The sequence below is a fragment of the Rhinopithecus bieti genome, unplaced genomic scaffold, assembly GCF_001698545.2.
Source record: "Rhinopithecus bieti isolate Rb0 unplaced genomic scaffold, ASM169854v2 scaffold_20170, whole genome shotgun sequence".
Taxonomy (NCBI): Eukaryota; Metazoa; Chordata; class Mammalia; order Primates; family Cercopithecidae; genus Rhinopithecus; species Rhinopithecus bieti.
Genome location: NW_016810097.1, coordinates 2,194,371 through 2,222,283, shown reverse-complemented (window position 1 = coordinate 2,222,283; position 27,913 = coordinate 2,194,371). Strand labels below are relative to the sequence as shown.

Genomic DNA, 27,913 nt, shown 5'->3' with positions numbered 1-27,913 from the left:
AAAAAAAAAAAAAAAAAAAAAAAAAAAAGCTAACTGAAAGAAGCCAGACAATAAGACTAAATACTGCAAGAATCCATTTATATGAAATTCCTGGAATAGGTAAAACTATAGAGAAAGAAGCAAAGCAGTGGTTGCCGGGGGATGGGAATGGGACTGATGGCAAATACACACAAGGGAATGTTTTGGGGTGATGGAGTATTCTAAACTGGATTATGGTAATGGTTACAAACTGTACAAATTTACAAAAACTTATTGAAATGTAGACTTAACATTTTATGGTATGCAAATTATACCTCAATAAAGCTATGGTTTTTTTTTTTTTTTTTTTTTTTTGAGAAAGAATTTCGCTCTTGCTGCCCAGGCTAGAGTGCAATGGTATGACTTTGGTTCACTACACCCTCCGTTTCCTGGGATCAAGCGATTCTCCTGCCTCAGTCTCCTGAGTAGCTGGGATTACAGGCACCCGCCACCATGCCCAGCTAATCTTCAGATTTTTAGTAGTGACAGGGTTTCACCATGTTGGCCAGGCTGGTCTTGAACTCCTGACCTCAGGTGATCCACCCGCCCAGCCTGGTCTTGAATGCCTGGGCTCAAGCAATCCTCCTGCCTCAGCCTCCCAAAGTGCTGAGCCCCTGCACTGGCCTAAGCTATATTTTTTTAAAAAAGAATGAAGAGCTACACCAAGACTAGGATTTTCATGAAATCCTGTTGAATGAGAAAAGCAAAATGTAGAGTATGTATATAATATCCTATTTTTGTAGAGCAAGTAGCCCATTAAGCCTTGCATATGTATATATATATTCCTTTTAATGTGGCATGAGAACATGTTAACACAAGTAACTTAAAGGGGGAAAGGTGCAGCAAGCAAAAGAAACCCTGCACTTTAAAAAATCTCCTTTATGGCCCAGGCGCAGTGGCTCACATTTTATTATTCTCCTTTTACAGATGAAGGAACTAAAAGCACAGAAGGTTAGGTAACTTGTCCAAGATTACACAGCTAGTTAGTATCTAAACCAGAATTTAAAATTCGGCAATCTGACTCAGAGTCCAAAGCTTACATATGCTATTCTGTAGTATATGTAAAATATATATATATAAAATAAAATGCTGCCGCTCAGGTAGAGATTGTGACTCACAGGTACAGAAGGTAGCAAGTCACATCAAGATATAAAAGCAAAGGAAGCCAGGACTAAACAAATAGAAGATTCTTGCCATCACTCTACTCTTAAGATTATCTCATTCTCTCAGGTCCTCAGTTTCCTTTTCTTGTCTCCATCCTTCTTTCTCCTTTTCACTTCCTCTGAACTGGCTATAATATGAAAGCTAAAGTATATTTTTTGTCATATCTAACATTTCCTGCTCGAATTTGTTTTTTTTTTTTTTTTTTTTTGAGACGGAGTCTCGCTCTGTCGCCCAGGCTGGAGTGAAGTGGCCGGATCTTAGCTCACTGCAAACTCCACCTCCCGGGTTTACGCCATTCTCCTGCCTCAGCCTCCCGTATAGCTGGGATTACAGGCGCCCGCCACCTCGCCCGGCTGGTTTTTTTGTATTTTTTTAGTAGAGACGGGGTTTCACCGTGTTTGCCAGGATGGTCTCGATCTCCTGACCTCGTGATCCACCCGTCTCAGCCTCCCAAAGTGCTGGGATTACAGGCTTGAGCCACCGCGCCTGGCCTCCTGCTCGAATTTTTAAGGTAGGTAGGCTGAATTCAACAAACATTTATTGACTATATGTCAGAAATTTTACTGGGCATTACAGATATACTAAGGAAAAAAACACAATTCATTAAGGAGTTCGCCTCAAACGATTACTAAAAGAAAGAAAAGAGCCAGGCGCGGTGGCTCACCCCTGTAATCCCAGCACTTTGGGAGGCCGAGGCGGGCGGATCACAAGGTCAGGAGATCGAGACCATCGCGGCCAACATGATGAAACCCTGTCTCTACTAAAAATACAAAAAATTAGCTGGGCGTGGTGGCGGACGCCTGTAGTTCCAGCTACTCAGGAGGCCGAGGCAGGAGAATGGCGTCAACCTGAGAGGCGGAGCGTGTAGTGAGCCAAGATCCTGCCACTGCACTCCAACCTGGGTGACAGAGGGAGACTGACTCAAAAAANCATGATCAACCACATCGTACCCACAAAGCTCTCAGAAATAAGAGTGCCAACATGACCCAGAAAAGCATGGAGTCCCTTGGCTGTTACACTGTCTCTATGAGTAATATATTTACTTATTTCCCCCACAACCCAAGTGTTCCTGCTGCCTTACAGTAGGAACAGTAAGGGCATCCTTGGCTCGTTGGCCTTACTGTTTGGTTGTTTCTTGGGGAAATTTATCCTTTCCTTTCACTTCCTCTCTGGATTTATCCTGGAACCCCATAACTGGTCTTCACATCTACCATTTCTTCTTGATCCAATCTATCATATAATGCACTTGCTAGGCAAGTACGCCTAACATACTTTATTCCATTTAGTCTCCTGAATGATCAATCTCTGAATATAAAGGTGGCAAATGAACAAAATGCATGGTAAGCTATGCTATCTGGTATCTGGCTAATCAGAGCCCTCCTGTGTAACATTTCCACAGATCTTCTACACAATGACACATGATAAATGGCGGCCCCACCCCCCAATATTCTAAGATCCAGAGACACTTCTTTAAAAAAAAAAAAAAAAAAAAAACAGGGTCTTGCTTGCTTCATTGACCAGGTTGGAGTGCAGTGGTGCAATCTCAGCTCACTGCAAGCTCCGCCTCCCGGGGTCATGCCATTCTCCTGCCTCAGCCTCCCGAGTAGCTGGGACTACAGGCGCCCGCCACTACGCCCGGCTAATTTTTTGTATTTTTAGTAGAGATGGGGTTTCACCATGCTAGCCAGGATGGTCTTGATCTTCTGACCTCGTGATCTGCCCGCTTCGGCCTCCCAAAGTGCTGGGATTACAGGCGTGAGCCACCGCACCCGGACAAAAAAAAAAACTCTTAAACACTGCAAGTTTTTATTCTTTTTAATATCACCTGGATACAGCATTTATATACACATTCTCTTTCTTTTTTTCTGAGACAAAGTCTTGCTTTGTCACACAGGCTGGAATGCAGTAGTACAATCACAGCTCACTGCAGTCTCAACCTCCTGAGCTCAAGCAATCTTCCCACATAAGGCTTCCAAGTAGCTGGGATCACAGGCACACACCACCTAGCTGGGATCACAGGCACACACCACCAAGCTGGGGTAATTTTTATATTTTTTTGTAGAGACAGAGTCTCCCTATGTTGCCAGGGTGGTCTCAAATTCCTGAGCTCAAGCGATCCTCCTGCCTCAGCCTCCCAAAGTGCTGGAATTAACATTTTCTTAGATTATGCTTTACATCGGTGGTTTTCAAACTACATTCCTTGGAGCCTAGGTTTCTAAAGAGGTATCCAGGCCGGGCACAGTGGCTCACGCCTGTAATCCCAGCACTTTGGGAGGCCAAGGTGGGCAGATCACCTGAGGTCAGAAGTTTGAGACCAGCCTGGTCAGCATGGCAAAACCCCGTCTCTACTAAAAATACAAAAATTAGCTGGGTGTGGTAGCGCGTGCCTGTAGTCCCAGCTACTCAGGAAGCTAAGGCAGGAGAATCGCTTGAACCCAGGAGGCGGAGGTTGCAGGGAGCTGAGATCGTGCCACTGCACTCCAGCTTGGGTAATAGAGCAAGACTCCATCTCAAAAGAAAAAGAAAAAAACAGGTACCTCAAGGGTTAAAAAGGTAGCACTCTGGCCAGGAGCAGTGGCTCATGCCTATAATCCTAGCACTTTGGGAGGCTGAGGCGGGCGGATCACCTGAGGTCAGGAGCTCGAGACCAGCCTGACCAACATGAAGAAACTCGGTCTCTACTAAAAATACAAAATTAGCTGGGCATGGTGGCGCATGCCTGTAATCCCAGCTACTCAGGAGGCTAAGGCAGGAGAATCACTTGAACCCAGGAGGCGGAGGTTACGGTGAGCCAAGATCACGCCATTGCACTCCAGCCTGGGCAACAACAAGCAAAGCTCCGTCTCCAAAAAACTAAAGGTAGTGCTCTAAGTTTCCCTCTCACACAAGAATCAAAGTAGTTCTATTCTCATTGGTCTTAAAAAGTGGAAGTGAAAGATTTCAGCTGAAGAAAGTATAAAAGCCATCTGTCTTACATCAACTGGTAAATAAACAAAATGTGGCATATCTAAACATGGAATACTACTCAGCAATAAAAGGAACTACTATACATGCTACAACATGGATGAACCTCAAAAACATGCTAATGGATGGGAGGCTGAGGCGGGAGGATCACTTAAGGCCAGGAGTACGAGACCAGCATGGGCAACATAGTGAGACCCTGTCTCTAAAAATAAAAATTATCCAGGTGTGGTGGCATATGCCTGTAGTCCCAGCTACTCCAGAGGCTGAGGCAGGAGAAAGCTTGAACCCAGGAGTTCATGCTACTGCACTCCAGCCTGGGTGACAGAGAGAGATCCAAAAAAAAAAAAAAAAAAAAAAAAAAAAAAAGCTAACTGAAAGCAGCCAGACAATAAGACTAAATACTGCAAGAATCCATTATATGAAAAATTCCTGGAAGTAGGTAGAAACTATAGAGAAAGAAGCAAAGCAGTGTTGCCCGGGGGATGGAATGGACTGATGGCAATATACACACAGGGAATTTTTGGGTGATGGGAGTATTCTAAACTGATTAATGGGTAATGGTTACAACTGTTACAAATTTACAAAAACTTATTGAAATGTAGAACTTAACATTTTATGGTATGCAAATTATACTCAATAAAGCTATGGTTTTTTTTTTTTTTTTTTTTTGAGAAAGAATTTCCGCTCTTTGCTGCCCAGGCTAGAGTGCAATGTATGACTTTGGTCACTAACACCCTCCCGTTTCTGGGAATCAAGCGTTCTCCTGCCTCAGTCTCCTGAGTAGCCTGGATTACAGGCACCCGCCACCATGCCAGCTAATCTTCAGATTTTTAGTAGTGACATGTTCACCATGGTGGCCAGTGCTGGTCTTGAACTCCTGAACCTTCAGTGGATCCACCCGGCCCACCTGGTCTTGAATCTGGCTCAAGCACTCTCCTGCTCAGCGCGTCCCCAAGGCTGAGCCCTGCACTGCCTAAGCTATATTTTTTTAAAAAAGAATGAAGAGCTACACCAAAGACAGATTTCATGAAATCCTGTTGAATGAGAAAAGCAAAATTAAGCATGTATATAATATCCTATTTTTGTAAGCAAGTAGCCCATTAACCTTGCCTATCGTATATATATAGTTCCTTTAAGTGTGCATGAGAACATGTTAACACAAGTAATTAAAGGGGGAAAGGTCCAGCAAGCAAAAAAACGCCTGCCACTTTAAAAAATCTCCTTTTATGGCCCAGCCGCATGCCACATTTTAATTTTCCTCCTTTAACAGATGAAGGAACTAAAAGCCACAGAAGGTTAGGTAACTTGCCCAAGATTACACAGCTATTAGTATCTAAACCAGAATTTAAAATCGCAATCTGACCAGAGTCCCAAAGCTTACATATGCTATTCGTAGGTATATTAAAGATATAATAATATAAAATAAAATGCTGCCGCCAGGTAAGATTGTGACTCACAGGTACAGAAGGGTACAAGTCACATCAAGATATAAAAGCAAAGAAGCCAGGACCTAAACAAATAGAAATCCTTGCATCACCTACTCTTAAGATTAATCTCATTCTGGTCAGGTCCTCAGTTTCCTTTTCTTGTCTCCATCCTTCTTTCTCCTTTTACACTTCCTCTGAACTGCTATAATAATGAATAGCTAAAGTAATATTTTTTTGTCATAATCTAACATTTCCTGCTAATTTGTTTTTTTTTTTTTTTTTTTGAGACGGAGTCTCGCTCTGTCGCCCAGGCTGGAGGAGTGGCGGGATCTTAGCTCACTGCAACTCCACCTCCCGGGTTTACGCCATTCCCTCTGCCTCAGCCTCCCCGTATAGCTGGGATTACAGGCGCCCCGCCACCTCGCCCGCTGGTTTTTTGTAATTTTTTAGGTAGAGACCGGGGTTTCACCGTTTGGCCAGGATTGTCTCGATCTCCTGACCGTCGTGATCCACCCGTCTCAGCCCTTCCCAAAAGTGCTGGATTACAGGCTTGAGCCACCCGCGCCTGCCTCCTCTCGAATTGTTTAAGTGGTATTGCTGAATCAACAAAACATTTATTGACATGATGTCAGAAATTTTACTGGCATTACAGATATACTAAGGAAAAAAACCAATCATTAAGGAGTTCCGCCTCAAACGATTACTAAAAGAAAGAAAAGAGCCAGCGCGGTGGCTCACCCTGTAACCCAGCACTTTGGGAGGCCGAGGCGGGCGGATCCACAAGGTCAGGAATCGAGACCATCGCGGCCACATGATGAAACCTGTCTCATTTACTAAAAATAAAAAATTAGCTGGCGGTGGGACGCCTGTATTTCGCAGCTACGCAGGACCGAGGCCAGGAAATGGCGTCAACCCTGATGAGCGGAGCGGTAGTGAGCCAAGACCTGCCACTGCACTCCAACCGGTGACAGAGGGAGACTGACTCAAAAAAAAAAAAAAAAAAAGAAAAAAAAAAAGAAAAAAAGAACTCTAATATATAAATAATTATTCTTCTCATTTTTTTTTTTTTGTTTTTTTGCTTTTTTGTTTTTTTTGAGATGGAGTCTTGCTGTTGCCCAGGCTGGAGCATAGTGGCACGATCTTGGTTCACTGCAATCTCCGCCTCCTGGGTTCAAGCAATTCTCCTGCCTCAGCCTCCCGAGTAGCTGGGATTACAGGTGCCCGCCACCACGCCCAGCTAATTTTTGTATTTTTAGTAGAAACAGGGTTTCACCATGTTGGCCAGGCTGGTCTCAAACTCCTGACCTCAGGTGATTCACCTGCTTTGGCCTCCCAAAGTACTGGGACTATAGGCATGAGCCACTGTACCCAGCCTGATTTTTTTGTTTTATTTTGTTTTGAGACGGAGTCTTGCTCTGTTGCTCAGGCTAGAGTGCAGTGGCGCGATCTCGGCTCACTGCAACCTCTGCCTCCTGGGTTCGAGTGATTCTCCTGCCTCAGCCTCCCGAGTAGCTGGGATTACATGCGCCCGCCACCGCACCTGGCTAACTTTATTTTTTTTTTTTTTTTTAGTAGAGATGGGGTTTAACCATCTTGACCAGGCTAGTCTCGAACTCCTGACCTTATGATCCACCCAACCTGGCCTCCCAAAGTGCTGGGATTTCAGGCGCTGTGAGCCCCCATGCTTGGCCTGTGAGCCAGAATCAACCATTGCACTCCAGTCTGGGCAACAAGAGTGAAACTCCATCTCAAAACAAACAAACCCAATTGCCTCTCTCCATTCCTCCTGCCAATACATCAATTTAGGCCGTCATTCCTAGGACTGGATTATTGTAACATCCTCCTACCTGGCCTCCCTGCCTCTAGTCTTGCCCTCTTTCTAATCCTCCCAGCACATTGTCTCTAGTCATCTTTTTTTTTTTTTCTAATTTCCAAAAAAAAAAAATTTTTTTTTTTTAGAGGTGGGGTCTTACTGTGTTGCCTGGGTTAGACTCGAACTCCTGAACTCAAGTAATCCTTCCACCACAGCCTCTTGAGTAGCTGGAACTACAGGCACACGCAACTGTGCCCGGCTTCAGTCATCATTCTAAAGTGAAAATCTGACCACTTTAGAAAGGCATCAAAGGCTCTTCAAGATCTGGCCCCTGTTTGTACATTTTTTTTTTTTTTTTTTTTTTTTTTTTTTGAGACGGAGTCTTGCTCTGTCGCCTGGGCTGGAGTGCAGTGGCCGGATCTCAGCTCACTGCAAGCTCTGCCCGCGAGTTTACGCCATTCTCCTGCCTCAGCCTCCGGAGTAGCTGGGACTACAGGCGCCCGCCACCTCGCCCGGCTAGTTTTTTTTTATTTTAGTAGAGACGGGGTTTCACCGTGTTAGCCAGGATGGTCTCGATCTCCTGACCTCGTGATCCGCCCGTCTCGGCCTCCCAAAGTGCTGGGATTACAGGCTTGAGCCACCGCGCCCGGCCTGTTTGTACATTCTTACCTCCCACACCATGCCTCAGGCACAGTGAACTATTTCAAGCACAATGTCGGTTGTACGCTTCAATGCCCTTCCGAAGTCAAGCCTTCTCCCTTCTTGAGTTCTTTTTCTCCTGCCCATCCTTTAAGCATCACCTTCTTCAAGAAGCCTTCCTAATCTCAGACTGATTAGATGCTTTTCCTATGTATTCCCTCAACATCCTGGGTTTACCTTAATCATAACACTCAATGCATTAAATTTATAGTTGTTTTCTTACTGGTCATCTTCAATAGGCAATTGGGGTAGGTACTGCAATACAAGACACGGTGCCTGGCACACAGAAAATGCAAAAGAGATGCTTTCTGAATAAACTAGAGTCCCACTCTCACCATAATGGACTTTATGATTTATTTATAATGCTCTGATACTGAAAAGATCATTTGTTCCTTGTTAATCTGTGTTCTCATAGAATTTCTTCTTTTTTTTTGAGATGGAGTCTAGCTCTGTCGCCCAGGCTGGAGTGCAATGGCACAATCTTGGCTCACTGCAATCTCTGCCTCCAGGGTTCAAGAGATGCTCCTACTTAAACCTCCTGAGTAGCTGAGACTACTGGCATGCGCCACCACACCCAGCTAATTTTTTTTTTATTTTTAGTAGAGACAAGGTTTCACCATGTTGGCCAGGTTGGTTTCAAACTCCTGACCTCAAATGATCTGTCCACCTCAGCCTCCCAAAGTGCTGAGATTACAGGTGTGAGCCACCACGCCTGGACTGTTCTCATAGAATTTATTACATTTTTTATTAATGTTTACTTCCTATACTAGACCATAACTTCTTCAAGGGCTAAAAAAATTTATTTAATGATTGATGGATTAAAATTCCATCTGTTTATTAACAATATCCTAACCTAGAAAGGTACAAATATATGATGTCAATGTAATGTGACCAAAAACCCGGGAACAGGGAAGCTAGGCTTTCAATCACAATCAACCAAACCTACTTTCATCTAGGAGTGATCATTCAGCTGTCTATGTCAACTGATTATCAGGCCACACAGTGTGGCCAAGTATAGTATATAGGGCCATGGTTATCAACTGAGGGTGATTCTGACTCTCAGAGAACATTTGGAAATGGCTAGAAACACTTTTAGGTGTCACAACTGGGGGAAGGGAGTTACTGCCATCTAGTGGGTAGAGGCCAGCAATGCAGCTAACATCTATGATGCACAGGACAGCCCCCCACAAAAAAATTATCCAGCCCAAAATGTCAATAGTGCTGAGACTGAGACACCCTGATGTAGGAAAACAGGCAGTCTCGTCTCTTTTTTGAAATTCTTATGAGCTTTTTAGCTATATAAAAGTTTAAAACAAATACACCTTTGATCCAGTCTTTCACTGCTAGGAACTTATTATATATAGTTGCATAAGCATGCAAAAATAAATATACATGTACAAAGATGTTTCCTTAAGTCATCTTTTTTTTTTTTTGAGGCAGAGTTTCGCTCTTGTTGCCCAGGCTGGAGTGCAATAGCGTGATCTCGGCTCACCACAACCTCCACCTCCTGGGTTCAAGCGATTCTCTTGCCTCAGCCTCCCAAGAAGCTGGGATTACAGGCACGCACCACCACACCAGGCTAATTTTGTATTTTTAATAGAGACGGGATTTCTTCATGTTGGTCTCGAACTCCCGATCTCAGGTGAGCTGCCCGCCTCGGCCTCCAAAGTGCTGGGATTACAGGCATGAGACACTGCACCCAGCTGTGCAATGTTTATATTAATAAAATCTAGCCACAACTTATATAATAGAAAATGATTAAATTAAAATGATGGCCAGGGCTGGGCACAGTGGCTCACACCTGTAATCCCTGCACTTTGGGAGGCCAAGGTGGGCGGATCAGGAGGTCAAGAGATCAAGGCCATCCTGGCTAACACAGTGAAACTCCATCTCTACTAAAAATACAAAAAAATAAGCCAGGCGTGGTGGTGGATGCTTGTAGTCCCAGCTACTAGGGAGGTTGAAGCAGGAGAATCGCTTGAACCAGGGAGGCAAAGCTTGCAGTGAACTGAGATTGCAGCCACTGCACTCCAGCCTGGGTGACAGAGCAAGACTCTGTCTCAAAAAAATAAAATAAAATAACTGGCCGGGCGCGGTGGCTCACACCTATAATCCTAGCACTTTGGGAGGCCGAGGCAGCAGATCACAAGATCAGGAGATCGAGACCATCCTGGCTAACACAGTGAAACCCCATCTCTACTAAAAATACAAAAAATTAGCCAGGCATGGCGGCATGCGCCTGTAGTCCCAGCTGCTGGGGAGGCTGAGGCAGGAGAATGGCATGAACCCGGGAGGCAGAGCTTGCAGTGAGCCGAGATCGCACCACTGCACTCCAGCCTGGGCGACAAAGCGAGGCTCCGTCTCAAAAATAAAATAAAATGATGGCCAGGCGTAGTGGCTCACACTTATAATCCCAGTACTATGGGAGGCTAAGGTGGGAAGACTACTTGAGCCCAGGGGTTGGAGGTTACAGTGAGCTAAGATTGTTACCACTGTACTCCAGCCTAGATGACGGAGACCCTTTCTCTTAAAAAAAAACAGAAACAGGCCGGGGCGCGGTTGGCTCAAGCCTGGTAACTCCCAGCACTTTGGGAGCCGGAGACGGCGGATCATTGAGGTCAGGAGAATCGAGGACCATCCTGGCTAAACGGTGAAACCCGTCTCTACTAAAAGAATACAAAAACTAGCCGGGCGACGAGGCGGGCGCCTTGTAGTCCCAGCTACTCGGCGAGGCTGCAGACAGGAGAATGGCGCGTACCCGGGAGGCGGAGCTTGCAGTGAGCTGGAGAGCCGGCCACTAGCCACTCCAGCCTGGGGCGGGCAGAGGCAAAGACTCCGTCTCGAAAAAAAAAAAAAAAAAAAAAAAAACACCAGGTGCAGGGGCTCACACCTGTAATCCCAGCACTTTGGGAGGCCGAGGCAGATAGATCATGAGGTTAGGAGATCAAGACCGTCCTGGCTAACAAGGTGACACCCCATCTCTACTAAAAACACAAAAACTTAGCCGGGCATGGTGGCAGGCCCCTGTAATCCCAGCTACTCGGGAGGCTGAGACAGGAGAACGGCGTGAACCCGGGAGGCGGAACTTGCAGTGAGCCGAGATCGCACCACTGCATTCCAGCCTGGGCAACAGAGCGAGACTTCATCTCAAAAAAAAAAAAAAAAAAAAAAAGGTACATCTATAAAATGCTAGTCATCAAAAATAATATACGTTTAAATGTACTAACATGAAAAGATGGCAAAGATATTAAGTTAAAAAATAGGAAGTTAGATAGCACTATGTATAATGATATAGTTTTTGCAAGCAAACAATATAGACATACACATACAATACATACTTCTTTTTTTTTTTTTTTTTGAGACAGAGTCTCGCTCTGTCACCCAGGCTGGAGTGTAGTGGCACGATCTTGGCTCAATGCAACCTCCACCTCCGGGTTCATGTGATTCTTCTGCCTCAGCTTCCCAAGTAGCTGGGACTACCGGCGAGCGCCACCACACCCAGCTAATTTTTGTATTTTTAGTAGAGACGGGGTTCCACCATATTGGCCAGGTTGGTCTTGAACACCTGACCTTGTGATCTGCCCACCTTGGCCTCCCAAAGTGCTGGGATTTTAGGCATGAGCCACTGCTCCTGGCCCCTACACATACATTTTTAATATTTGCTCAGAAAAATATTCTGGAATCATGTTTACCGAACAATCTTCACAGTGGGATTACAGTGAGCTTTTACATTCTATAGTATGTAATTGTTACCTTTGGTACTTTTGTATTACTGAGTTGTTTGTTTGTTTGTTTATTTAAGAGATGGGCTCTCACCCTGTTGCCCAGCCCTGGAGTGCAGTGACATGATCACAGCTGACTGCTGCCCTGACATCCTCTGCTCAAACAATCCTCCCGCCTCAGTCTCCTGAGTAGAGGAAACTAAAGGCACGTACCACCATCCCTAGCTAATTGTGGTTATTTTCACATGTGTTACTTATAATAAATATAAATCTTAAAAGAAAAAATGTAGTTAACTCTTACCAATTACACAGCACGTTTCTACACGATACTTATCAATCTCACAGAGGTTATGAGCCAGATAACTCAACTCCGATTTCATGCTCTGGGATAAAAAAAAAAAGACAATCTAAGTATGAAAAAAGAACTCCTTAAATTATTTTTCCTGTAGCTAATACAAGTGGGTGACAATCCAACCCAGGAGATCCAAGCAAGGGAAGCAGCTCACCCTGACATAAAGAAGGTTGGAGAATGTGTCCATATTTTCAATCCTGTAAGGGTCTTGTTTCCTTAGCTCATTAAAAATGGAGAGGGCTTTGTCAATATCTGCAGAAAGAAGGTAGTTCAGAAAACAGCACAATGCACCTGTCAGGGTCTGATAGTATTTTATTGTCTTTATTCACTCACCTCTGATATTGTGATAGGCAACTGCAATTTGGGAAACAATATATGAGCTCTTAGAGAAGCCCACATCAATGAGATTCTGATACTTTTGCAGGGCCTCCTCTATCAACTGCAACTCTGTGTATATATGAGCCAGAAAAAACTCTTTCATCCAGGTGTCTGGCAAAGACAGGAACTTCAGCTGGCAGCAGAAGAGAGAGGGACACAATATAACTTGACCTCTCTTTCAAACAAACATCCAGGAACTATCTTTATTGTCTAAAGGAATTTATCACTAAAATTTTATTAGAACACCTAGTAATGAAAACAGGGCAGTCCAATTAAGTGAATATGACTTATAAGCATAATAGGGAGGAATAACCTAGTTGGGAAAGGCTCCAAAGAAAAGACAGGATTTGAGGTGAGTCTTAGAGAATGGGTAGGATTTAAATAGAAGAGGGGAGAGGAAGAGAAAGAAGACAATAGTCTAGACAAGGGTAATAGCATAAGGAGAGACAGTCATGATGAATGTGAGTGAGTAGGATGAGGCAACTAGCTTGGTTTGCAGGGAGGCTATGTACTGGGAAGTAGTGGAAAAATAAAACTGAATGGGTAGAGTGCATTCTAGGGTACAACAGATAATGGGATACAATAGGGAACCACTGCAAATATTCAGTAAGAGAATGACATGATGACATGGGAGCTTTAAGAATAAGTTTGGAAACTGGCCAGGTGGAATGGCTCAAGCCTGCAACCCCAGCACTTTGGGAAGCTATGGGAGAGGATCCCTGAGGCCAGGAGTTTGACACCAGCCCTGACAAGAGAGCAAAACCTCATCTCCACAAAAAAAAAGAAAAAAAAGAAAAAAATAGTTTGGACATAGTATGCAGATGACTTGGAAATGGAAGTATAAAAATGGGAACACTAGATAGAGGGTATCCATTACTTATAAGTAATCCAAATTTGAGATGACAACTGAGATGATAAAGGAAACCAAGAGAAAGAGATGTATACAAGAATGTAACCATGGTTATGTCTCATGACAGACTAGATAAAGGGAGATAACAGAAAAGGAAGACACAAGTATGACTCTAAAGTGCCAAGACTGGATGTCGTTGTTAATAGCGATGCTAGTAAGAGTCTATCAAGTTGGGAGAATAATTTAGTAGGTAAGATGAGGAATTTGGTTTGCATATTTTGAATCCAGAGATTGTTTAACAAACTTTCAATGAAAGTCTAGCAGGCAGTTACACATAGGTGAATAAAAGTAAACCAAGATAAGATTTCAGATACAGATTTAGTGACAAGTCATTACTGAGGGAAATCAACAAGACTTTAAGGCCAAAATAAGGAAGTGTATTGTTGCTTCCATTAACTACTGAAGAATAGCAAAATAAACACTATAGACAATGTCCTCTACTAATGACTAATAAAATGACTGGAGTTTAAAAACAACTTAATATACATTATTTCCTTAATGAGCAAATTTCCGAATCTTTACAGAATCCATGACAGCTCAGAAGAGGCCTAAACAATGTTTTTTTGTTTGTTTGTCTGAGATTGAGTTTCACTCCTTCACCCAGACTGCAGTGAAGTAGCGCCATCAGGGCTCACTGCAACCTCTGCCCTCCAAGTTCAAGTGATTCTCCTGCCTCAGCTTCCCAAGTAGCTGGGATTACAGGCACCCGCCACACCTGGCTAATTTTTATATTTTCAGTAGAGACAGGGTTTCGCCATGTTGGCCAGGCTGGTCTTGAACTCCTGACCTCAGGTGATCCACCCACTTTGGCTTCCCAAAGTGCTAGAATTACAGGCGTGAGCCACCGCACCCGGCCATAATGTTTTAATACAATTCTTGATAGCAGAGAAACCTTTCCCATAGCATCTTTGAGATTAGGGGAGAAACTATAATAACATTCAGTCTACAAAATAAGTCACAGTAGGCTGGGCATGGTGGTTCATGCCTGTAATCCTAGCACTTTGGGAGACTGAGGCAGGAGGATCACTTGAGGTCAGGAGTTTGAGGCCAGCCTGGCCAACATGGTGAAACCCCATCTCTCCTAAAAATACAAAAATTAGCTGGGCATGGTTGTGCGTGCCTGTAGTCCCAGCTACTTGGGAGGCTGAGGCAGAAGAATTGCTTGAACCCGAGAAGCAGAGGTTGCAGTGAGCCGAGATCACAACACTGCACTCCAGCCTAGGTGAAAGAGTAAGACTCCATCTCAAACAAAAACAAAAACAAGTCACAGTAGAACTGAAATGTGAAAACATGAATATGAAAAAAATATTCTAATATAACTGGATACAAATCCAACAGCAACTACTGAAAAAGAGCTAGTCATCAGTCTTTCAAACAAAGACTTAATTCCAAAACGGTGAAAGACACCAGACGCACAGCAAAGAGAGAACTAAAACCAAAGGCCTGCTAAAACTTCCCCCACCCCTATATTACTACAGAATTATAGAAGGCTTGAAGCAGAGGGTTTTTCACATAGCTCATCACAATTTACCATCTCTTTGTCTGTGATCAGGTTACAGAGTTCTAACCAGGCTCCCCAATGCAAGGGCAAAACATGAGTAGCTTCCACAAACACATCAATGGCCTCTTTCACCAAGTCCAGTTTTCGAAGCACCACACCATACCTGGGAAAAAAAAGAAACAATCACAGAAGTTAATGCTATTTAATAGCTCCTTTCTACTCAGGAGACTATGTTACAGAAAGTTCCAAATTACTGTAACACTTACAGATAAAGTCCAAATCCATCAAGTTCTCGAGCTTGGTGTTTTTTGCTGAGTTCCACTCTCAATTCTCTAAGAGCCTCATTTTTCACTTGTCCTTTTTCCAGGGGGCCTAGGAAAGAAACAGAGTCTCTGTTCTAAGGTTAGGGTGCTGGTTTTGATTTTCTTATTTTATTTATTTACTTGTTTTATTAGAGACAGGGTCTCGCTATGTTCCCCAGGCTGGTCTCAAACTCCTAGGCTCAAGTGATCCTCCCGCCTCAGACTCCCAAAGTGCTGGGATTACAGGTGTGAGCCACTGTACCCAGCTCATTTTCATATGCATAGATATTCTCTTTAGCATCAACGAAAGTTACACCTGAAACCTCTAGCAAATACAAGGTACCAATGATATCTTACACAACCCATTTACTGTACTCCAGAAATTGCAACTACTAATGGGTTTACAGTCATACTCTGTTAGACCCACACAGTTGTTTTTTTTTAAATTTCAATTCGTTATGAAAGTTTAAAAATGAAAACCTCAACTAAAACTCTAAATTTCTAGCTTCAGGTTGCAGAGAACAGAGAAGGGCCAAGGGAAGAAAGCCCTCACAATACCAAGCCCAAGCCCAGATTCCTCCAAGACAGCCCTCAGCTGTAGCTGAGTACAAGGCAGCTGAGATAAACCAGGTGCGTTCCAATTTGTAATGGTTATCCTCAGACCATTCAATTCATATTACCTGCCTGGCTCTTGGAGGCATTTAAGTGCAACCCTGCTTTTTAGGTCAAAAGGTAAAAGGAAAACATTCGTACCTAAGCTATCAACTGTTTCATCGTCCTTCTTTTTTTCTCCAGACTGTAAGAGAAAATCAACAAATAGGTCTTTTTTCAATTTATTCTGAAACATATTCTAAAACTAGCATCCTGATCCTACCTAAAGGGCCAAGTTCAACCAAAATGGCATCTACTTTTTGTCACTAATTATTTATTTATTTATTTATTTTATTTATTTATTTTTTGAGACAGTCTCATTTTGCTTTGTTGCCCAGGCTGGAGCTCAGTGGTGTGGTCTCAGCTCACTGCAACTTCTGCCTCCCAGGTTCAAGTGATTCTCCAGCCTCAGCTTCCCGAGTAGCTAGGATTACAGGCACCCGCCACCACGCCTGGCTAATTTTTGTATTTTTAGTAGAGATGTGGTTTCGTCATGCTGGCCAGGTTGGTCTCAAACTCCGGACCTCACGTGATTTGCCCACCTTGGCCTCCCAAAGTGTTGGGATTACAGGCATGAGCCACTGTGCCCAGCTGGTCACTAAATTTAAATAACTCTTCAGGGGCTCCCTGGCCAAATCTGGAGTTATCTGAGCACCAAAATAATTAAGTAATGAATTATGCACAATTAAAAATATAGCAATCCATGAGTCTATACTGATACTAAATAGATAAATAAATGGGGAAAGGGAGGGAAGGCTCTTAAAGTAGAATGCCAAGGGTTGAGCAGTAAATGTAGACAGACGCTCGAGTAGAAAATCATCACTCTGCAACATTATAGTAAAGATTGCTTCAGATAAAAATTAACAATGAATATTAAATTTAGAGAAAAAGTTGTATGAGGAGCAAGATATTCGCATGGTCTTAAAGTGTATCCCCACAGATTACTGATGAGTTGCAAGGGAAATAACAGTAACTACAGAGTGGAGAAAATAGATAACATCTTCATCAAATGCTCAAAATTAACAATAGCAGTGAGGGGCTTATGGGCATTGTGTAACACTAGATGCAATGCCCTGTGAAAAAACATCGGACATATCCAAAATGAAGAATGTTTTATTAACAAAAGGGAAAGATTCACATACCAAGAATATGTGAAAAAAAGGAGGAGAGAGGGAAAGGAAAGGAAGGGGAAATAGAAAGGGAAAAGAAGTCAAACACACAGGATGTACAACACAGGGTGAACCCTAATGTAAACTATGGACTTTTGTTGATATGATGCGTCAATACTGGTTCACTGATTACAACAAATATATCACACTGGTGCAGGATACTGATGGTGAGAGAAGCTCTGTGAGAGGGGAGAAGGAGGTATATGGGAACTCCTGTACTTTCTGCTCAATTTTGCTGTGCACCTAAAACTGCTCTAAAAAATAGTCTATTAATTAAAAAAAAAAAAAAAGAAGAAAGAAAGGAAAAGAAAGAGAAAAAGAAACAGGGAGGGAAGAACTATAAATTTCAAAAAAAGTCAATGACGTAAAAGACAAATAAGGCTGTTCCAGATTAGTGGAGATTAAAGAGACATGACAACTGATTCCAGATGGTACTGAGGGGGAAATGCTATAGAAGGCACTGCTGGGTCAATTGACAAGACTGGAATTCAGCCCGGTGCAGTGGCTCAGGCCTGTAATCCCAGCACTTTGGGAGGCCAAGGCATGCGGATCACCTAAGGTCAGGAGTTCCAAAGCAGCTTGACCAACGTGGTGAAACCCCGTCTCTATTAAAAAATACAAAAATTAGCCAGGCATGGTGGCGAGCACCTGTAATCCCAGCTACCCAGGAGGCTGAGGCAGGAGAATCACTTGAATCCCGGAGGCGGAGGTTGCAGTGAGCCGAGATCACGCCACTGCACTCCAGCCTGGGTGACAGAGCTAGACTCCGTCTCAAATAAAAAAAAAATTTGGAATTCGGTAATAGATTAAATGTGGTATCAAATACCATATTTAACAATATGGTGTTAAATTTACTCAAGTTGATAACTATGTTGTGGTTATTTAAGAAAATGTCCTTATTCTAAAGAGAACACATTGAAGCATTTGGGGTAAAGAACGATGATATCTGCAACTTACTCTCAAACCGTTCAGAGTTAAACAATTCCATGTGTATGCACACATTGTGTAGAGATAGAGAGAAATGATAAAGCAAATAGGATTAATGTTCACAATAGGCAAATCTGCATAAAGAGTACATGAGTGCCGGGCACGGTGGCTCACAGCTATAATCTCAGCACTTTGGGAGGCCAGAGCGGGTGGATCATCTGAGGTCAGGAGTTCAACACCAGCCTGACCAATATGGTGAAACCCCATCTCTACTAAAATTACAAAAATTAACTGGACATGCTGGTGTGCGCCTGTAGTCCCAGCTGCTTGGGAGGCTGAGGTAGGAGAAACGCTTAACCCCCATAGGCAGAGGTTACAGTGAGTCAAGATCGCGCCACCGCACTCCAGCCTGGGCGACAGAGCAAGACTCCGTTTCAAAAAAGAAAAAAGTACATGAGTATTCTTTGTATTATTCTTATTCTCACAACTTGTCAATTTGGAATTATTTTCAAATAAAAGGTTAAAAAGTAAACATTCAGACTTTCTTTTTTCTTTCTTTTCTTTTTTCTTTTTTTTTTTTTAGGAGACAGGGTCTTGCTCTGTTGCCCAAGCTGGAGTACAATGGTGCAATCTTGGCTCACTGCAACCTCCACCTCCTGGGCTCAAGCGATCCTTCTATCCCAGCCTCCCAAGTAGCTGGAGCCACAGGCACACGCTACCACACCTGGCTAATTATTGTATTTTTTGTAGAGACGGGGTTTCACCATGCCACCCAGGCTTCCTTTTATATTTTATATATTTGCCGTAAGGAAGTTTATTTTATCCCAAACTTCAGCAAATGCTGGTTCTATTCTACCATAACTCATCCAAATTAGGTGCTTCTACACAAGTATAGATTGTATGTGAAAGATTAACTTTTTAAATCCCATAATTTCAAAATATCTTTCTTAAACTCAAGGAGATAAGCAAAATGTGGTATATAAATACAATGGAATATTATTAAACCTTAAAAAAGAAAGAAATTCTTATATATGCTACCACATGGATGAAACTTGACAGCATTATGGTAAGTGAAATAAGACAGTCGCAAAAAGACTAATAATGCATGATTCCACTTATGTAAGGTACTGATAGTACAGATCTTAGAAACAGAAAATAGAATAGTGGTTGCAAAGGGTTCCTACCTTGGGGGAAGGGAAAAATGGAGAGTTATTGTTTAATGGGTATAGAATTTTAGTTTCACAAGACAAAAAATGTTCTAATGATGGGTGATGGTGACGGTTGAACATTATAAAGGCATTTAATACCACTGAATTGTAAACTTTAAAAATATTAAAATGGGCTGGGCGAAGTGGCTCACGCCTGTAATCCCAGCACTTTGGGAGGCTGAGGTGGGCAGATCACAAGGTCAAGAGATTGAGACCACCCTGGCTAACACAATGAAACCCAGTCTCTACTAAAAATACAAAAAAATTAGCCAGGCATGGTGGCGGGTGCCTGTAGTCCCAGCTACTCGGGAGGCTGAGGCAAGAGAATGGCATGAACCTGGGAGGCAGAGCTTGCAGTGAGCCGAGATTGCACCACTGCACTCCAGCCTGGGCGACAGAGCGAGACTCCGTCTCAAAAAAAAAAAAGTGAAAATGGTAAATTGGAAAAAAAAACAAAAAACAAAGATGACTTAAACATAGTCCATAACTGCAAGAAGTTACCATGCTTGACAAATATAAGCTATGCTAACAGTTGATCAACCCAAATCAGAAAATCTGAAATCTGAATTGCTCCAAAACCCAAAACTTTTTCAGCACCAATGACACTCACTGGAGCATTTTTTTATTTCAACCAGTAAGTATAATGCAAATATACCAAAATCTGAAAGAAAAAAAAAAATCTGAAAAAAATCCGAAATCTGAAACACTTTTGGTCCCAAGCATTTCAAGTAAAGGATACTCAACCTGTACTAGGAAATGAGAGTATATAAAATGTTTTTTTAAATCAATTTATATACATAAAACTAAGAAAAGTAGGCAAGTAAATTCATGTTTCAAAGTAAAATAATAAATTATACTTAAATTATTATTCAATACAGTATTAAGTTGGTTTACTTGTATTGTCCTTTACAGTCATAATTTTAATAGTCATGAAAGAAAACAATAAATATACTATAAAATGATAAATGAACTTATAAATTTAAAAGTCAGCCCAGGCTTTTTAACTTCTTACACAATAATATTAATTTACAGGCATGAAGAACCTTATATAACCTAAAGCAAATAATCAGGTTGTTATTTATCCTGTTAAGTCATTCCTAAGAATATTTTCTTCTGTACCACCATTTTCAACTTTATTTATATCTTTTTTTATTATTGCTAAGTATTTATAAAGTACATTCATTCAGTAGCCCATTGCTAAGCTATTTAAAAGATTTAACTTTTCCATTGGTTCTAAATATAGATGTTTCACTAAAGGCAGAATGACATTTTAAAATGGCCCTCACCAGATATCTGGAATACATATACAGAAAATAGGCTTTCTTGCTATCGCAGCCATGCAGAAAATGTGCTGCCCGATCATACTCTTTAACGTCAAAGTAGGCCTTGGCCAGGGTATAGGCATCCATATCCTGGGCATCCTCCTAAAAAGGAAACAAGCTTGTGTAAGTGGTTGGGAACAGGACAACAAAAGTTCAAATCTAAAAGTATATTCATTAATTTCAAGATGTGAGAGAAAATGATTGTTTTCTTCCTCCTAAAAACCTAGAATATGTAGATGCATATATATATAATTTTATATATTTATTTTATTACCAAGGAAGCCCACAGAACTTTTTTTTTTTTTTTTTCTGAGACAGACTATCACTCTGTCACCCAGGCTGGAGTGCAGTGGCACAATCTCAGCTCACTGCAATCTCTGCCTCCCAGGTTCAAGCGACAGTTGTGCCTCAGCTGCCAGAGTAGCCGGGATTACAGGTGTGCGCCACCACTTCCAGCTAATGTTTGTATTTTTAGTAGTGATGGTGTTTCACCATGTTGGCCAGGCTGGTCTCAAACTCATGGCCTCAAGTGATCTGCCTGCCTCAGCCTCCGAGTAAAAAGTGCTGGTATTACAGGTATGAGCCACTGCACCCGGACAAGCTTTTCTTTCTAAAATATTTTTTCAAAATAAAAAGATGGAGAAAAAAGAAAACTTTAAAAATCTAAACCAACACACTCATAAATGTATATTGTTTCTCTAAATGTAGTAGAAAGTTGAATAGGCTTTGGTATTAAGGATCTAGATTCAAATTCCGACTTTTTGATTTCCTGGTTTCAGGACATTGGTAGGGAGGTTACTTAGCTTCTCTGAGCATCCATTTCTTCATCTGTAAAATGAAGCCAATAATACTGACCTTACAGATTTGACTTGAGGAAAATATGAGTCACATAAAATATCCAGCATTAATCTTGGCATTCTATTCCTTCTCCCGTCTTTTAAATTCCTACATAAATGCAATTTACGTGCAATTACTTTTGTTTTTTGTACTTCAATAAAGTTTTGTCATAATTTAGTATTGCTGAAGGCACAGAACACAGCTATAATTCTCTAGGTAAAAAAAATTAGATAATGTCACATTTAAGTTAAAAACATACAATCCTTGGCTGGGCACAGTGGCTCACACCTATAATCCCAGTACTGCAGGAGACCAGGGCAAGAGGATGGCTTGAACTCAGGAGTTCAGGACTGGCCTAGGCAAAGTGGCGAGATCCTGTCTCTACTAAAAACACAAAAAATAGTTGGGTGTGGTGCTGTGTGCTCGGGGTCCCAGATACTTGGAAGGCTGAGGCAGGAGAATCGCTTGTTGCAGTGAGCCAAGATCACACTATGGCACTTCAACCTGGTGACAGAGCAAGACTGTGTCTCAAAAAAAAACAAAAAACAAAAATTCAATCCCCCAAATTCTTTTTTTTTGAGACAGAGTCTTGCTCTGTCACCTAGGATGGAATGCAGTGGAGCGATCTTGGCTGACTGTAACCTCCACCTTCTAGGTTCAAGCAATTCTCCTGCCTCAGCCTCCTTAGCAGCTGGGCTTACAGGCACCCGCCACCATGCCCGGCTAATTTTTGTATTTTAGTAGAGAGAGAGTTTCACCAGGCTGGTCTTGAACTCCTGACCTCAAGCGATCCACCCGTCTTGAACTCTCGGCAAAGTGCTGGGATTACAGGCATGAGCCACCGCACCCGGCCCAATCCCCTAAATTCTAAGGATGAGTTAATTAAAATGTGAATAACTTTATTTTCCTCATCTTTCTTGCCCCAAACATCACCAGCACAAAACTGGAACGAAAACATATTCAGTGCTTTCTTCATTGGATCAACACATCCTAAATATGGCCATTTAATTTAGGATTCTGGGGACCCTTTTCACATCCACTCACCACTTGTTTCTTTCTTTCCCCCCAACTCTTTCACCTGCATTATGCCTTTTTGAGTAAGAAATACTCATTACTGTTGAGTGGGACAAAAAAAATCAAGAAAGGCATCATCAGGAAAACAAAATGGATTATAATGAAAAGCATTCAGGTTATACAAGCCTATGTATACATGCATATTATAGGCCCTGCATAAAATATATTCATAACAGTCTATATATCTTTATAATTCAGAAAGTTTTACTATTTGGATTATATTATCTTAAATTTTTTTGTTTTGTTTTTGCTTATAGGAAGAATCTGGAACATTCTACTGAAAATTACATATAATTTAGAGGCATTTAGCATTTGGCTGGGTTTTATTTTGTTTCGTTTTGAGACAGGATCTCACTCTGTCTCCTGGGCTGTAGTGTAGTGGCGTAATCTCAGCTCACTCCAACCTCAGCCTCCTAGGCTCAAGTGATCCTCCTCCCACCTCAGCCTCCAGAGTCACTGGGACCACAGGTGTGTTCCACCACACCACCATGTATTTCTAGTACAGATGTGGTTTCACTATGTTGCCCAGGCTGGTCTGGAACTCCTGGCCTCAAGCAATCCTTCCAAAGTGCTGGGATTACAGGCATGGGCCACCATGCTCAGCCAGGTTGAGTTTTTAAACCAAGAAGCCACAATTGGTCCTAGTCACATCTTATATTCAGCACTTTGGGAGGCCAAGACAGGTGGATCACCTGAGGTCAAGAGTTCGAGACCAGCCTAGCCAACATGGTGAAACCCCCATCTCTACTAAAAATACAAAAAATTAGCCAGGCGTGGTGGTGAGCACCTATAATCCCAGCTACTTGGGAGGCTGAAGCAGGAGAATCACTTGAACCTGGGAGGTGGAGGTTGCAGTAAGTGGAGATCATGCCATTGCACTCCAGTCTGGGCAACAGAGTGAGACTCAAAAAAAAAAAAAGCTTTGGGTCCAAGACAAAGGATAACGAGTTTAAAGCCTTATATGGCATGCTTCTTGGGTAATATTTATATAACATTGAGAGTAAGCAAGCCAGGTGTGGTAGGTCACACCTGTAATTCTAGCACTTTGGGAGGCTGAGGCGGTCGGATCACCTAAGGTCAGGAGTTTGAGGCCAGCCTGGTGAAACCTCGTCTCTATTAAAAATACAAAAATTAGCCGGTCATGGTGGCACATTCAGTAATCTCAGCTATTCAGGAGGCTGAGGCAGGAGAATCACTTAACCCAGGAGCCGGAGGTTGCAGTGAGCCGATATCGCGCCATCACACTCCAGCCTGGGTAACAGAGCAAAACTCCATATCAAAAAAAATAATAATAAAATAAAAAATAAAAATTGAGAGTAAGCTATAACAAACATCTATTATGCAGACTGAGGACAGCATAATAATCTTGAATTTTAATAACTTTAAATATCACAGTTACGGCTGCAGTGAATCCCAGCACAACACTTTGGGAGGCTGAGAGGGGTGGATCACTTGAGGTCAGGAGTTCGAGACCAGCCTGGCCAACATAGTGAAACCTCCTCTCTACTAAAAATACAAAAAAAAATTAGCCAGGTGTTGTGGCATGCGCCTGTAATCCCAGCTACTCAGGAGGCTGGGACAGGAGAATCGCTTGAACCTGGGAGGTGGGGGATGCAGTGAGCCGAGATTGAGCCACTGCACTCCAGCCTGGGTGACGGAGCAAGACTCTGTCTCAGGCCGGGCGCGGTGGCTCAAGCCTGTAATCCCAGCACTTTGGGAGGCCTAGACGGGCGGATCACGAGGTCAGGAGATCGAGACCATCCTGGCTAACACGGTGAAACCCCGTCTCTACTAAAAAATACAGAAAACTAGCTAGGCAAGGTGGCGGGCGCCTGTAGTCCCAGATACTTGGGAGGCTGAGGCAGGAGAATGGCGTAAACCCGGGAGGCGGAGCTTGCAGTGAGCTGAGATCCGGCCACTGCACTCCAGCCCGGGCGACAGAGCAAGACTCCGGCTCAAAAAAAAAAAAAGACTGTGTCTCAAACAAACAAACAAAAAATCACAGTTTTGGCTCACACCTGTAATCCCAGCACTTTGGGATGCCTCAGTGGGTGGATCACCTGAGGTGAGGAGTTCAAACCAGCCTGGCCAACATGGTGAAACCTCATCTCTACTGAAAATACAAAAAAGTAGCCGGGTGTGGTGGCACACGCCTGTAGTCTCAGCTACTCGGAGGCTGAGGCAGGAGAATCCATTGAACCTGGGAGGCAGAGGCTGCAGTGAGTGGAGATCATACTACTGCACTCCAGCCTGGGTGACACAGCAATATTCCGTCTCAAAAAAATAAATAAATAAAATAAAATAAATAAATCACCGTTTTAAGGTTTACTGTAGTTTAAACTTTAGATCAAAACATTATTCTGGGGTTTTTTAGAGACAGTTCCTAGAGAAAACCTGAAAACACTAAGTACACAACAAATTAGTAAAGAGGCTGCTGAATCAATCATTCTCACAGCACGCTGAAAGCTATTCAACAAACCAATAGCTAACACTTGACAATAATTCAGTAACGGTCAGGTTTCTGCAATGTCTGTAAAATCCCTGTATATAATATGAACCCTCAGGAGAGGGTGATATTTACTGAGGCGCTACTTCTCAATAAATATGCTTTATTTACTCATTCAATAGTTATTTATCCTATTTAGGGAACACTTATAAACCGTTGGTGGAATTGTAAGTTAGTTCAGCCTCTTCACAAAGCAGTTCAGAGATTTCTCAAAGAACTAAAAATAGAATTACCATTTGACTCAGCAATCCCATTACTGGGTATATACCCAAAGGAAAATAAATTATTCTACCAAAAAAACACCTGCACTCGCATGTTTACCACAGCACGATTCACAATGGCAAAGACATGGAATCAATCTAGGCGGCCATCAATGGTGCACTAGATAAAGAAAATGTGGTACATATATACCATGGAATACTACACAGCCATAAAAAAGAACAAAATCATGTCCTTTGCAGTAACATGGATGCAGCTAGAGGCCATTATCCAACGTGAATTAACACAGAACTAGAAACCCAAATACAGCATGTTCTCACTTACAAGTGGAAGCTGATCACTGGGTACACACAGAGATAAAGATGGGAACAACAGACACTGGGGACTCCAAAAAGGGGAGGGAGAAAAGCAAAGGGTGAAAACTATCTGGCCAGGTGCGGTGGCTCATGCCTGTAATCCCAGCACCTGAAGTCAGGAGTTCCAGACCAGCCTGGTCAACATGGTGAAACCCCGTCCCTACTAAAAATACAAAAAGTTAGCTGGGCGTGGTGACAGGTGCTTGTAATCTGAGCTACTCCAGAGGGTGAGGCAGAAGAATTGCTTGAACCTGGGAGGCAGAGGTTGCAGTGAGCTGAGATCATGCCATTGCACTCCAGCCTGGGCAACAAGAGCAAGACTCCGTCTCAAAAAAAAAAAAAAAAAAGTAAAACAAAATAAAACTATCTATCAGGTATTATGTTCACTATTTGGGTGACAGGTTCAACTGAAGCCCAAACCTCAGAATCACACAATATATCCATGTAACGAACCTGCACAGGTAACCCCTGAATCTAAAACTTAAACAACAAAAACAATTATTTATCCTATTCAGGACCAACGATGGGCCTAGGCATTATGAAAGTGGGCACAGGAGTAAAAGCTAGTGAGACAGATATAAATTGGATTGACTCAAAAAATGTACCTAAGAGTATATCGTATGCTTTACTTATTGCTTTATTTAATCTTCTTGAAAATCTAGCAATTATTAACATTACCTATAGATGAGAAGGCTGTCACTTAGAAATCATTTGCCCACATTGGTGCTACTAATAAAGAACCTGACTGAAATATAGATGCAAGCACCAGGTACACTTCTAAGCAGCCTATATTATTATCTCATTGACTTCTCTCAATATCCCCACTGAGTAGGTACTATTACTATCGTCACTGCACATATGAGGAAATTGGCTCAGCAGGTTAAGTTGCCAAAGGTCACTTGAACCCAGGATCATTTCAACCCAGCGCCTAAACTCAACCATTACTTGCTATGCTGATCAGACAACAGTGTAGGTATTGTAAAAACTCTTTTTAACTTTTTTTTTTTTTTTTTGAGACAGTGTCTCGCTCTGCCCTCAGGCTGGAGTGCAATAGCGCAATCTCAGCTCACCGCAACCTTCGCCTCCCGGGTTAAGAGATTCTCCTGCCTCAGCCTCCCGAGTAGTTGGGATTACAGGCGCGCGCCACCAGGTCCGGCTAATTTTGTATTTTTAGTAGAGACGGGGTTTCACCGTGTTGGCCAGGCTGGTCTCGAACTCCTAACCTCGTGATCCGCCCACCTCGGCCTCCCAAAGTGCTGGGATTACAGACGTGAGCCACCGCGCCAGACCAAAACTTTTTATTCTTCTCATCCTTTGGGGTTATTATGAGATAGTCTTATAATTCCTTATAATAATATTTACTATTATGAGGCACTCTTATGTCTAGGTTTGGCTATAAGCACTAAAAGGCTGAAATCATAAGCAATAATTGTTTACTAATTCTCTCCAGCTTAAAATAAGAGGACCACCAAGTCTTTCAAAGCTCAAGAAAACTAGATGGATAAAATCATTTAAAGCACTCAGCTCTTTGAATGCTTGAATTCCCTCTAAAACACTCAGCTCTTTGAATGCTTGAATTCCCTCTACAAACACTCCTGCTAAACAGTTTGCTCTCCTCCAATGACAGGGCACTCAGTGGCTCTTGAGGCACATCCCTGGGTTGATGGGGAGCGCTCACAGTAAACATGTTCTTACCTCTGTAATAGGCGGAGGCGGTTGCAGCTCGGCCAGAGGCAATGCGGGAAGAGAGAAAGCCAACTCCGCCGACCTGGAACACCCACACAAACTAGATCAGCTCGACAAGCCCCCCAAGGCCAAGGATCCAAGCCCCGTCCCTTCCCACTCCAACATCTCACCATTTGCTACTGTGTAGTAGGCCCCGCTCCCGAGTAAGGCCCGCAATAAGCAGCAGTTGCTTTTTAATTTCCCGCAAATCTGAGAAATCGCTGTTTGTGGACAGGACAGGCGCCACTGCCGCCGTCACAGCCACCGGGACTACGGAGGTACTCGCAGCCATTTTCCCGACTCGGGCCACTCCAGCCAATCACCGGCGATAATACTGGCTGCCCAGCTGCACCAAAAATATCTGCCTGTCATTGGCCGGCTCTTGCTCCGGAAAAGCCAGTCATAGGTCTTATTTCTGACAACGTCACGAAGAGGCGGGGGAAAAGAAACAATTACATCCCTAAATGGCCAAGAGCTACTGAGGCGGGAAAATTAGAAAGTAGGCGGGGCGAGGGAGAAGCCACGACCTCTGGACGGGGCGGGGAAGAAGGGAATGAGTGACTGGGAAAAGTAAACCGGGAAGCTAGGGGTGGGAGTAGGGGCAAGAAAGGGTGGAGTGCCTTTCACTTTATCCTTTCATAGTAATATACTATCTTACCAACTCTTGGG

General features: G+C 42.8%; 1 protein-coding gene across 1 annotated transcript in view; it reads right to left on the bottom strand.

Annotated features, from left to right (window-relative positions):
* CDC23 (cell division cycle 23) overlaps positions 1 to 27,577 on the bottom strand; it is a 37,839-nt gene extending 10,262 nt beyond the window's left edge. The window contains exons 1-9 of the mRNA XM_017891299.1: positions 27,376 to 27,577; positions 27,215 to 27,287; positions 20,492 to 20,629; positions 16,004 to 16,046; positions 15,215 to 15,320; positions 14,979 to 15,111; positions 12,493 to 12,670; positions 12,314 to 12,411; positions 12,109 to 12,190 (exon numbers count right to left, since the gene is read on the bottom strand). Of these exons, the coding sequence (XP_017746788.1) occupies positions 12,109 to 12,190; positions 12,314 to 12,411; positions 12,493 to 12,670; positions 14,979 to 15,111; positions 15,215 to 15,320; positions 16,004 to 16,046; positions 20,492 to 20,629; positions 27,215 to 27,287; positions 27,376 to 27,536 (1,012 nt within the window). The 5' untranslated portion in view covers positions 27,537 to 27,577. The remainder of the gene's footprint in view (positions 1 to 12,108; positions 12,191 to 12,313; positions 12,412 to 12,492; positions 12,671 to 14,978; positions 15,112 to 15,214; positions 15,321 to 16,003; positions 16,047 to 20,491; positions 20,630 to 27,214; positions 27,288 to 27,375) is intronic.
* Between the last annotated feature and the right edge of the window lie 336 nt (positions 27,578 to 27,913).